Below are 13,104 nucleotides of genomic sequence, written 5' to 3' on the forward strand. Positions count from 1 at the left end.
CTGGCTGGTGCTGCCACTCTTCAGCGACGTTTTGCAGCACTGTTTTCCACAATTTTGAATTCCAATACGCGTACAGCGTCCAAAAACAAAACAAGCAAATTTAATGTGAAACAATTATGCAGAGCGATGGAGAGAATTCCATAGCCCTTGCCACTAGCCAAGAGGATATAACGAAGCGCTTGGAGGCGCTGAATCGTTGGCAGGACGAGCAGAAACGCCTGCTGGAGCAGCGTCAAAACAACCAGCGCGTTATGCTGGGCATGGAACAGCGAAACATGTACCAATTGTTGGGACTGGTTCACAAGGAAGTGGACAGCGCGGAGAGTAGTGTATTTGAAGAATCCGATGTAGAGGATGACGGTCAGCAGGAGGAGCATGTGTCCATACAAATGCCCCGACACACAGAATATCAGGAGGAAGTGGGCGGCGACGCCATGGGCGACAGTCAGCAACCTGCAAAGCCCAAGCGTCCTTTTCTGCGTCGTGGCGAGGGTTTAAAGCAACGCTTTAAGATCAATCCTGATCAGCTGCGCTTGGAGAATTTGCCTCGTTATAAATTCGCAAACGCGCATCCACAGTTCCGCACGCCCACACAGAAGAAGGGTATTCTGAAGACGCGTCAGGAGGCGAAAAAAGTTACCACTGCACAGCCACCTACACAGGCTCCTGCTCCTGCTCTTCTATCCTATCCGCCAGACGCCAATGAGCAGCGTTTCCAAAAGCTTCTTATCAGCTCTAAAACTGCCTGCAATTCCACGCCAGACCTCAAGTCTTCCTACGCATCCTCAAGCACAACCAGCGTGTCGCCCAGAGTACGTTTCGCAGAGCAGAGAAGCAGAGAGCATGCTGCCGACGATGAGCATTCCTCTGAGGCTAGTCCCCTAACTGGCGTGTGTTGGGCCAAAGTCTTGAATACACAAAGCATCAAGCCAGTGCCCCTCATTCAACGACGCACCGCCCAGCTGCGAGTCGATGATGACAGCAATGTAAGCATATTCGAGCTGTTGGAGCAAAAGGCACTGGAGGGCAACTTTGACATGAACTCCAGTTGCATACGGACGTTCATGGCGCGTAAGGAGCAGCGCCGTCAGACGGCGGACGATACGGATCAGATTGTGGTCACGCAGCAGGTGAGGCAAATGCATTTGCAGCCAGAGGTGGCCCAGATCACGGAAATAAACGATGACGATGATGACGACCATGACGACGACGACGACGACGAGGTGGAGGAGGATCAGACGACTGATCTTACAATGACGCCCCTGCAAGTTGGGAAAAATCAAGTGCGAGTACGCTTCTCCGACTCCAATGACACGCATGACACAACCCTTGGCGATGGCTCCAATGTCCAACTCTTCGAGCAGTTCAAGTCCGCTCTGTTCCAGGCATTGGAACAGAAGAATAAGTCCGAGGCTCAAAGTAAATCCGCAGACGAGCCTTTCACTAAAGAACTACAAGAGAAGGCGAATCTTGTGCGCACTCGTCTCGAGGAATTAGAAACGGAGATAGCCAAATTCAAAAAACAAAATATGGAACTAATACGTCTCAAGCAACAGCATGAACTGGAAAAGGCCAAGTGCGCTCAAGACCACTTGGAGGCCATGGATCGTGTCCACGATGAGAAAATCCAAGCGGAGATCTACCTGCATGACGAGCGCATGAAGATCGAAGAGGAACGGCGAAAGTTTGATCAGCAGATGCGTCTACAAAAGAGCAATGTCAACAGCAAAGAAAAGAAGGAAATCGCAGCCCTCAAGCAGGAGGTAGAGTCGCTGGAGCTGCAGCTCAAGCAGAAGGAGCAGACCCATATCTCGGCGCAGGCACGCCTGAGAGCCCAACTGCGGGCCGGGGAGAAGGAGCAACGCCTTCTTCGCGATGAGATTGAGCTGCTGGGTAAGGAGAACAAGCGTCTGGAGCAGGAGCTGATCAAGGTCTCGCGCGAGAACAACTCCAAAATGCTGCAGGAAATCAACCGAAATATTGCTAGACTGGCGCCAAAGGTGGTATGTATTTAAACTATAAAAATCAAAGTCATATTTATGAACTAATTCGTTTTCGTTTAGCTGCCTCCCACGGATTCAGCTCAGCGTATCGATGAGAATGGACGGCGCACCAAGTCCTTGGATGGACCTCCTTCTAAAGGGACAGCCAAGCAGCGCGAGTCCATGAGCCGTCGTCAGAGCAGTGGCAATGTGCCTACACGGGGTCAAAGCAGTGGCTATGGACAGCCAAATCGAAATCGAACACCTAAGAAGAAGCCAGAGGTTGTGGACGAAAGCTATCCCAGCAGCAGCGCTAGTGATGACGAAGATGAGGAAGAGCCGCGAGCAGAAACTCAAGCAGCAGCTGAAGCAAAATCCACAGTCGAACCCGCAGCGGCTGCAGACTTCAAGCGTGAGATTGTAAATGCAGATGGCAGCAAGGACATTTGGTATCCCAATGGAAACCTCAAGAAGATCAGCGCCGATGCCATGACCGTGCGAATGTTGTACTTCAACAAGGACATAAAGGAGTCTGACATCAGGGAGGGCACCGTCAAGTATTACTATGCGGAGACAAACACATGGCACACAACCTATTTGGATGGCCTGGAAATACTGGAGTTTCCCAATGGCCAGACAGAGCATCGTCACAAAGATGGCACGATTGAGATACGCTTTCCCAATAATACCATCAAAATGGTGGATCCCAGTGATGCCGAGGTGCAGGAGGAGTGGCGCTATGCGGATGGCACGCGTCTCGTGCAGCTCCGAAATGGTGATAAGGTTCTAAATCTGCCCAATGGCCAGAAGGAGATACACACAAAGCTGAATAAGCGACGCGAGTATCCCGATGGCACTGTCAAGATGGTCTATCCGGATGGCTCTCAAGAAACGCGCTATTCCAATGGGCGCGTGCGTCTCAAGGATAAAGATGGCAAACTCATAATGGACACCGACTATGCAAAGTATTAAAAAACAAATTTCAGTTTAATGTACATACATATTTCAATTGTTATTATCATACGACTTGGCAATCTCCAGCAATTCGGAGAAGTTTGTGGGGTGTTGCTTGAGTATTTTTGAAGAGAATTCAACAATCTGCTCGTAGGTGAACTCCGCCTTGGCGCGCAAGCCCCAAATGAAGTAGGTTTTGACCTCCTCGTAAGCACTATCCGGCTGTGAGCGCTCTCGCTTTACATACCGCTGCTTGACGAAGGTATCCTCGATTTGTTTCCGCAAATTGCTGCCAAAGTAGGCGTGATCCTCGTCCACGCGGATGCCCAGCATGGCCAACATTGCATACAGCTTTGTATCCTCGACGCGCATTTGGCGCAGAAATATGTACATCAGTACAAGGAAAAGCAGCGTTAGCTGGGGACGCTGCTCGGGCGTCAATTCGTGAATGGAGGCCATGGGCGCCTCGGCCATGCAAATGTACATCTTGGTGGCGTCATTCAATTGGTGCAGTCGAATGCCATAGCGCTCCGCTAACAGTTTGGCCACCAACGGAAGGCGGCTGTGAAGCTCAGGCTTAGTCCCAGCTAGTGGAACTAAGTCCTTCTCCTTCATTGGTATCTTTGCCGCCGAGTGATCCAGAATGTATTTCAAAATAGTGCGCACTTTGTCGTCAATTTCCGTGAGTACTTCAGGCTGCTGCGACTGAGAAGATTGAGTGGCATTCCTGCCACTACGGGAGGTGCCAGCCCTGCCGGCACGAGAGGTGCTGGCCATCTTTAAATTGCAAAGAAACAAACAAAACACTGTTTGAATGTGACTCGATGTTTTTATTTACAATGGAAGAATCTTCTAGGCCATTTACACGTTTAGCCATGCCTACATAGTTTTATACATACGATGAATCCTATTTGACTGGTGTATCTTGCTTTTTTATTGCATTTTGCGTAAAAAAAAGTTTTAGCGAAATAATTCAAACAAAAAAAAAAGATGCGAAATTGGTCAATCAAAACAAACGAAAAAGGAAATTCGTTCATATTGCTCAATTTTGATATTCCATTGAATAATGCTGACTAACTAAAACCTTTAGCTCTGCCCACATAATTTTATCTCATTGAAGAATAAATTTTCTACAAGATTGGATAGTTTTTAATCCATGCTTTTATTGTATTTTGGCTAAAACAAGGCTTAAACGAAATAGTTCAACAAAAAAACAGTCGCAATGTTGCTGGTATTAAAAGACATGATGCGTGTATAGGCATTTTTATACCCTATTTCGTTAAGTTTATATGAAGATGAAACATGATTTATTAAGACCTTTTCTCAAATTGATATGTTTTTGACTTATTCATGAGTATTATTAGTATCTTGTATATATTTATCTCGATCCTGATACCTACTGAGCCTTGGAAGACAAACGTATTCACAATTCTATAACATCCATTTCCCCCAGGGTATGTGTGCATGGAATTAGCAACATGTTTGTGTATGGAATGAGACTCATTGTTGCAAAAGCGAAACTGCGGCGAATCGGGTATTGCCTATATTTCAAGCAATATAGATTTGCCTATTTAGCTTTATCATATTTAAATGCATTTTCTACAAGACTGCTTCTTTTAATTACCTTTATGTATTTAATTTTGACCAAAAAACGGGTTTCAAGTAAATGTTGCCGCAACAGTGTGAATGGGACTCATTGTTGCTAAAGCGAACTGCGGCGAACTCAAATTCGATTCAAAAAACGACCAATTCCTCATATTCTTTGTTCCGTTGAATAATACTATCTATATAGAACATTTAGCCATGCCCACTTAATTTTATACGATTGATGAATCAATTTTCTGTTTAACTGGTGTATTCTTAATACTTGCTTTTATTGCATTTTGCGCAAAAAGAGGTTTTAGCGAAATAAGTCAAACAAAAACCAAGAAGCGAAATAAATTAAAGAAATTTGTATGGCGCTAGGTGGCGCTGTACATGTAGTTGCGACAAAAAGGCGCTAGGTGGCGCGCTAATCGATAGCTATCGATGAACAGGAATCGATGCATCGATAGCCAAATGTGGCGCGTAAATTCAATTTGAATTTTTTGTACACTTGTTTTTGTTGGAAACTAAATGGTTTTATGTTTCCCCTTCTCCATCCGACTACCCTTGACAGCTGCTTTTATTGCTATTCAAGTGCAAATGCGCACTCAATTGGCTTGTTAGGACGTACGAAAGTGGGTTAAGCATGCCTGAAGTGGCACATCCTTTAGTGGGCTACTATTGATTGATTTCGTTATGCTGGACAGACAGCCTTTCCTCTGTCACTCAATGTATTTCACTTTCAGTTTTCCCAACAGCCTTTCCTTCGATAGAAAGACATTATTCGCTGTAAGAGATTTTTCTTTCCAATTTTTCCAACCGATGAGATGAGCATAAAAATTGCACTTTGCATAAGGATTGCAGCGTCTCTGGAGGTGATGTGTTTTTAATTAAAATGGTAAAATTGCCGCGACGTGGATTGCAGGAAGCAAACAACTTTCAAAACTAAACTCGAATGACATGCACGGTCAACATTTGCCGCAGAGACGCAGAGATTCGAGGCAACAAAACAAACAAAACGACGAAATGGTAATGCAGTTTGTGCAGACACGCGCCCAGGAGTGCACTACCAGACGCAAAATGCAAAAGCAAACGCAAACGCAGACTGAGGCCAAACCGCACCGCAGATTTTATTGCCTTGAAATGTGTGTTTTAGGTGGCTGAGGTGAAAACTAGTTACCAGAGACTGCGTAAGCCGGCATACAGTGAAGTGCTGTATCCATAAATAATAAATCTACAGGCGGAAGACAGACAAAAGTTGACTGGCCAGGCGGCAAGCTTTAATTGATTTGCCATTGTTCCGCCTTAAACAAAAGCAAAAACCCCAATCTCAAAGAGTTCACAAATGTATGCGGCCCGAGTCTTTTGTTAAGTTTGAAACTGAAATGGATATCCGTTTAGGTGCGCAATTTTATGCTCCACCAGGGGTTGTAATAACTTTAGAATTTGCATACAAACTCCCCACAAATCTGAGGCATCTCCGCATCTGGCATCTGCGCCAATGTGTCTCCGTGTCTCAAAGAAATTGCGAGTGAGTCAACAAATAGTCATTGTCAACACTTTGACTTTGACTTTCTACCAACAGATAAACATTTTTGCTTTCAAAATGCGCATTGTAACGTAAACTTCAGACCACGACTCATTTTTTTTATGCCTGGCTAATTGTACTCTGCAGTCAGAGTCGGATACCGGCAGAGTTGAAGAAATGTCTCATATAATATGTATTTTTGTTGCTTTTGCTGAAAAGAAAGTCAAGGTCTTTGGGAACTGGCTGTACCAGCTTTTGAGACGTTTTGTGGCCATTAAAAATTAGCAAATGGCTGGAGCAAGTCATTTAGAATTTTCATGATAAACAAAAACCCATGACCAGCCAATAGAGTAACGACAGCGACCAGTTTTTTGCTGCTGCTGGGCTCACACAATGGTGGTAAAAACTATTAATAAATTAATAACAGAATATCAAGAAAAGGCCACACAAAAAAGAAAGCTATCCAAGGAATGTAGGGGAGTGTTGGACACCCTATGATATGTTATTGAGGAATATGGGTCTAAAAGAGTCCATTCTACTCCCAATATTTATTTATGGCTTATTTCCCTTCTCTTTCTCATATGTTTCTCTATCAACCTGATAGAGTGTACCGATAATCCCCAGTTTTTCGAAATCAAGAATCCAAGCAACAATAGCCTGCTGTCGTTGACTCAGTCGCTGGTTGCTGGCTGCGTGCCGTTCCTTCAAAAGTGGACTACCTTCAGCGGAGTGGTTTGGCATTCTTGTCGAACCGGGTGCTTGTGCCCGGCTCGTGGCTAAGTCGGGTCCCCAGACGCCGGCACATCGATTAGATTATGATTTGCAGCTACTCTCTAAGCAACCAGTTCTACTCTCCTATAAATGTCAATGGGTTTCACAATTAACAACTTTTCATGAGGTGGCTAAAGTTCAGTTCTAAAAACAAACGACTTTGCTTGTTCTTTGCCATTGGCCTCCTAATTAAGACCATGGCCCAAAATAGACGAGCCTCGTCGACCTTTTATACTTAATAAATTTCGATGCAAGCCAGATGGCGGCTCCAAGCTGATAATCAAATTAAAGGCTTATCAAAACGGTTTGCCAAACGGCTGCAACAATCGTCATAATTAAAGACGGACAAATGAGGAATGACTTGACTTTAGTTGGGGGCCAAGATTACTCGTGCATGACAAATCGCACAAACGCACTGAATTTTATAGGCTCTGAAAGTTGTTGAATGAAGCTGACTGGAGATGAATGATGAAATCCAACCCATGAATGGGGGGTTCCAGTTCTCGATGTTCAAAATTAATGGCCAAACGGATCTAGAGATTACGTTTTATGACTCGAGAAGATTCCTTTAAGCAACAGGATTTACCAAAATTTAAGCAAGTAATTTATTTCAATGACTAATACCTTTATTGCCTTCTATTTTATTTGTTTTTGATTCAAATATTTTTGCATGAGCAGATTTGTTGAAGGTCATCTTGAAAACCGTTTTTATTTATTTCTTTTGAATCTTTCTGGGTCTTCAACCTGATCTTTTTACTGTCTTTAGGTTTCTTTTATTTATTTTTATTGCTCTTCACGATTCACGATACGATATCTCGTTTTTGGGGTATTCTAAATGGTTTATCATTTTGTACAACCCCATGATTTGATGGCTTTGAAGTGGGAAACAGAAACCCACATCACTCTACAGTTTAATATTTATTAATAATATCATAAATAGCCATGCCGTTTTGTAAACACTTAGGAGTTAAATTCAATGTCTTTTACATACACAAATGAGTCGAAGCTGCCCAAAATTAGTGAATGCCTTGGAAAAATACCGAAGCACTGAGTCATGTTCCGCGTAATTCTCTACGCTAAGTAAATGCTAAATAGACAATGTCGATTGCTGCCAATTGGTTCATAAAAAGTCAATTAGGTTTCTCTGGAACACAAATATATTTCGGTGACGTTTTCGGTTTACCTTGTGAAGGTCGATTAGCGACTGTACGAGTTGTTCGTCACATGGGGCGCAAACTGAATCACAATTTCGCGAAATTTGTATGCAGTCGGCAAACGTTGTCAACTGCAGCCTTGACTCAGGTCTCCCTCCACAAAAATCGCACTTTGCATGGTAAAAAACACAACTAATAACCATAGATTGTTGCATAAATCTGTGGCCCGTTTCCTGTGTGAAAAACTTTCACAAGACACATTTTTGCCAAAGGCAAATAATTTATAATAATTATTATTATGAAGCCTGATGTCGTGTTACACATGCATCAATTTGATGAATTTCGTTGATTTAACTTTGAAAATCGTGGGAAGAGAGTCTCTTCGAGAGTCATGGTCATGGCCAAGACGGGGACGGACTTGCCATTTCAATCCAAACAGTATGAATTATTGATTTTGTTTTGTATTTCCGTAATTGATATTCCATGAGGATAGTTGAACAAGAAATAAAGATCGAAAAATATCAAGAAAGTAAAAAGCAGTAAACATCATATAAAATATCTAAGCTTAATATCTCTCAAAAGAATTCCTTGAAATATTTCCTATGTCACAGAATTCCCAGGCCAAACGCCTTTTTGAGTCATTCCGAATACCCCTATATATCGTGCGATTATTCAAAGAAATGCTGCTTAAGTCCAACTTAAATCTCTCAGAGAAGATTATGCAGCCAGTGGCCTGGCCTATGACATCATGATGTCTTCGAAATGAAGTTGAGTTTTGGGGTTTTTTTTTTAATTTCTGTTTTCTTTTTGCTTGTTTATCAGCATCTGAGTATCGGTCCAACAGGCGCAGCGGCTTTTTTGAACGCATTTCATTAGCGGGTTTATGTATATATAAATATATATATGTATATATATGAGGCTGATATATGTCTGGTGTCTGGTATATGGTGTCTTGTCTGCATTCACAACCGGTGTGTGCTGCGGCTTGTCTTCGCACCGGCTCCGGACTTGTCTTTTGTTTGTTTTATATGGTGTATATATCTCTCTTTCCACCTCTACATCTTTGCATTAAATGCATTTTCGTATAGTATCTATATATGTATATATTACATTTGCTTTACTTTTACTTTCATATGCAACTGGTTGGCGAGTGTCTGCCACAAGTTGTTGGTGCTGCCGCTGCCTCTCAATGGGGAAGCGTGTTGCATGTGTGTTTGGGATCTCTCTCTCTCTCTCTCTCTGGTTTTTATCGAGGCGAGTCGCCAAGTCTCGGGGCTGCAATGAAAACGGTTTGTAAAGTGATTGTCAATCATTTTTGGTGGCATGTCGCTTAACCGCTTTGACAATAAACAGCAGCAGCAGCAGCAGCAACAACAATGGCAGCTGCTACACATTTTTTCTTGGGTTTGGGCCAACGATCGTTGGCCATCTGATTTGTGCGAGTATTTGCTCAATTAAGCCATTTTAAAGTGTATAAATTGCGAAAGATACGGGTGGAAATTTGTACCCAAACAGCTGTGTGGATGAGGCAATAATCCACGAAGGCAGGGTTATTGAAATTAAAAGAGTTTTGGAGATGTATTCAGAAATATCGAAGATCTGTAGATAGTTTAAATTCCAGGACAGAAATTAAATTATCCCTAAAGCGCACATTTTTATCGATTTTATTTATATGCTCTTCCCCTTCCTCTTGGAAATATCTGCCACAGAATGGCTTTAAAATTCCTTTTGCCATTTCTATATCTCTCATCTCAAAACCCAGTTAATAATTGCCTCCCAAACTACTTTCAAAAACATAAATCTTTGAGTCTTAAACACCTTTTATAATTCACTTATTTATGACCCACCTGCCTTTGATTTATTTGACTTTAATCATCCAATAATCAATAATAAAAGTTATACCCAAGACCCAAAAAAGAAAACGAAACCCCTAAATATTGACGCAACACTTAGCTGCAGAGCAAAGCAAATTGGTTAAATGCTTTAAATGAACAAATAAGGAAAACTAAACCAATTTAAAACGCGCACCGAAACTTTGTTTCGGCATCTTTTGAAACACAGTCGAAATTGGGATAGGCTCTGTGGGAGATTTCATTCGCTGCCATGGCCTTAATTTTGCCAACTCTCTTAGCTTTTATCATCATGAAAATTTTCATGTGTAACGCGAATGAAGACATTACCCCGCATGGGGAAAACTTGGCCTCTGTTTTCATGTAACACATGCAATGGCATCCGAAAATCTTCATTTTTAGCGTTTTTATATAATGTCGGAATGAATTTTTCAGTTTTGATTTGGCATTTTCGCTAATTTCGAATTTCTATGTAGATTATACTCTTAATTAAAGCCAATTATAATTATTGAACAACTTTCGCTGCCCCTCGAGTCTCGAGTCTCTCGATATCCAGTTGCATGCGAATAACTAAAAACAAATCACACAAGTATCAGGTTTTCCTTCATCGCCCCCCTTTCGAGTTCGAGTTGGAGTTGGAGGGGAAGTGGGTGCTTATGTCTGTGGCAAATTGGTGCAAGCCGCTAGCTTGTGGGGAGCTGCCAAAGGGGATGCTGCCCATGCCCCCCTTAAAATTGGTCACATTTTGCTGGATGCTGTAAGAGTCTTCAGTGCTGGAGGGGTCCTAACCCTTCACTGGCACAAATCAGGTTTGTCTGTAAATCATACTGTCTTCGAGTCTCTTTCTAAGATTGTATCTTTGATTGCAGCATCACAGATAATTGTGGAATGGGTTTTTGGATAAAGTAAAGAAAAGATTTTGTAGATTTAATTGATCTCTTTTGGGTTGTATTGAGACTGAAGTTTATTCTTCTTTTCCTAAAGATTTGTAGATGTTGGAGAATGCTTTGAATGCTCTCAAATATCTTTTTCTGGCCTAGCAAAGTATCTCAAACCTTAATCAAATCGTAAATGGATCTTCAATCTTCATTTGGTGTATCTTAGCCTTCGTAATAGCCCTTTTCTGTAGTTTCTTTTTTGCTGCAAACTTAAATATTGCTCCATTAACAATATGGCAGTGCATAAACTGAGGTTGCAATATTATTATTATCTTTTTTTTAGTGTTTATTTTGTATATTATTCTGTGGCATCCAGCAGCAGCTGCGATAAGGCCCGAACAGAAGGAAAAACAAACAAAAGCACACAAAACCAGAGACAATGCAACAGTGGCGGCGGCACTGTTTGTGCAACACCGAAAAGCGCATTCATTTCTGAATCGGATTTTTTCGTTGCACTTTAATATATGCAACCACCACAAGGGGAACCAGCAGTAACAAAGGCAACAAACAGACCCAACAGACACTCCACTGTTTGCACATTTGATATTCGTATCTTTTGACGTGAGTCGGATTTTGTGAGTTCTTTGAACACACATTTCTTTTGACGGATGGAATATGGATTCCATTCCATATGGAATATTGGTTAACCAATGTGATTGGCCATTGATGTGTGCTGACGGTTTCTGGGCGCGTCGCATCGTCTCTTCGATGAGGCATTGGATTGATATTTGCATTGATGGCATTTGATGGCTGGCGGTTTGATCAGCGGAATTATTATTTTGGGAACAGCAGCTCTGCAGATGAAAAAAAACCTTGGGAATTCTCTGGGATTTCGTTATGTGGGTTCGTTCGATAGGAAGTGGTATTTCTTGTTGAATTTATCTTAAAGATTTGTATCTATGATTTGGGTTGGGTTCTGCACTGCCTTAAGCTTGTATATCCCAGATATCCCAGCCATTTCAGAATATGATGTTCCTAAGTAGCCCTGAACCTTAAGTACTTTACTCCCTCTGCACTGATCCCAAATGACTTTTGTGATCTTTCAAGAGACCCCAACCAAGCAACAAAGAAGCAGAAGAAACCGAAACTGTAGGCGTAATCGTACCAATGAATGCCAGACGTTGACTTGGGGTTTTTTCAATGGGATTGAGTCTTTTCCCCCTTTCCCCTCCCGCACAACAATTGGACAGTTCAAATAGTTCGCTGAGTTCACTTGTCAGCCGATTGACAATTGCTAGGCCTGGACTCCAAAAGAGTTGCCTTGCCAAAAAACCATAGTCAGAGTCTTGTATGCATCATGGTCGTCTGTCTTGAGCGACTTCTAGAGAGAGAGAGAGGACGGTGGGTACACCCACAGATGGCAGATCACCAGACACACCTGACGAGAGTGGGTGAGACAGAGAGACAGAGAGAGAGAGAGCGTTCAACTATTATGTCAAGCAGAGCTTACGCTCTTTTACCTGTGGAGAGAGGTCTATACCTGTTGATGATCTCTCCCTCTCTCAAAGCCATACCTGTTAATCTACCTCTCTCATAGCCATACCTGTTGATCTCTCTCGTACAGATCTCTCTCTGGCACTCTCTCTCTCTCTCTTTGCTCAGCTGAGCTGAAACTCAACACGGCTATAACCAGTTACCTGTTTGGGCGGTTGGCCATCCTTCTGCAGACATCTAAACGTGGTCTACACGACTGTGGTGGGATACCAAAATCACGCTACCATTCCATATCCATGCCAGCGGAGAGATCAGTTGGTGGACGTGCTTCAGACGGAGCGGTTTGGCCCCGGTGCGAACGTGTATAAAATATATCTCTATCTATCGGTCTGTGTGTGCGCTTCAATCGCTCTCTCTCTCTGTTTCCCTGTGTGTCTCTCTCGCTCTCTCTCCCTGGGTCTATAAACGTGGCCAGATAACAGATAACCTTTTGCCGGTTTGGTGCTAATCTTCAGTTCAAGTGATATTTCGTTGGATATTTTCACCGATTTATGCTAATCTTTTGCGGCTTTCTTATTGAACAAACAAAAAACACAAGTGAAATGCTCAGGAGGGGAGGGGAGGAAAGGTGGAAACAGCAACATCGATGGACAGAAAAAACATTCCATTTAAAATACCGAAAACAAGTTTTCTCTCTTTCTCGCCATGCTATCTACCTCTCTTTCACTCAACGATCTTCCCCTCTCCTTCTCAACGATCTCTCCCTCTCTTTCTCTGTTTCTCTGTTTCTTTCCCCTCTTATTTGCCTTTGTTGTTTGCCTTTTTGCCATTTCTACATACAAGGAGTGAGAGTGAAATGTGAAATGTCAGTGCAAATAGCCGCACACACACAGACCAGACCCCCCCCTC

General features: G+C 42.6%; 2 protein-coding genes across 3 annotated transcripts; one reads left to right on the forward strand and one right to left on the reverse strand.

Moving 5' to 3' along the window:
• The first annotated feature begins 89 nt into the window (after positions 1-89).
• LOC6594398 (centromere protein J) lies at positions 90-2,977 on the forward strand. The gene is made up of 2 exons (XM_002019452.2): positions 90-2,003; positions 2,064-2,977. Exons 1-2 carry the CDS (start codon positions 117-119, stop codon positions 2,952-2,954), a joined length of 2,778 nt encoding a protein of 925 aa, XP_002019488.1. The 5' UTR covers positions 90-116; the 3' UTR covers positions 2,955-2,977.
• LOC6594506 (melanoma-associated antigen 9) lies at positions 2,949-3,879 on the reverse strand. 2 transcript variants are annotated; one of them, XM_002019453.2, is made up of 2 exons: positions 3,836-3,879; positions 2,949-3,713 (listed from the first exon to the last, which is right to left on the reverse strand). In XM_002019453.2, the coding sequence occupies exon 2, from the start codon at positions 3,711-3,713 to the stop codon at positions 2,988-2,990; it is 726 nt and encodes a 241-aa protein (XP_002019489.1). In that variant the 5' UTR covers positions 3,836-3,879; the 3' UTR covers positions 2,949-2,987. The 2 variants fall into 2 exon arrangements, with proteins under 2 accessions (XP_002019489.1, XP_026851036.1); XM_026995235.1 differs by having other exon boundaries at positions 2,949-3,742; positions 3,836-3,843.
• Positions 3,880-13,104: the final 9,225 nt, after the last annotated feature.

This window comes from Drosophila persimilis, unplaced genomic scaffold (genome assembly GCF_003286085.1).
Source record: "Drosophila persimilis strain 14011-0111.01,24,50 unplaced genomic scaffold, DperRS2 tig00000000-arrow-pilon, whole genome shotgun sequence".
NCBI classification, from domain to species: domain Eukaryota; kingdom Metazoa; phylum Arthropoda; class Insecta; order Diptera; family Drosophilidae; genus Drosophila; species Drosophila persimilis.

Coding starts and splice junctions, on each gene's coding strand:
- LOC6594398 (XM_002019452.2), top strand. CDS start 117: ATGCAGAGCGATGGAGAGAATTCCATAGCCCTTGCCACTAGCCAAGAG. Junction 2,004..2,063: donor CTAGACTGGCGCCAAAGGTG/GTATGTATTTAA, acceptor GTTTTCGTTTAG/CTGCCTCCCACGGATTCAGC.
- LOC6594506 (XM_002019453.2), bottom strand. CDS start 3,713: ATGGCCAGCACCTCTCGTGCCGGCAGGGCTGGCACCTCCCGTAGTGGC.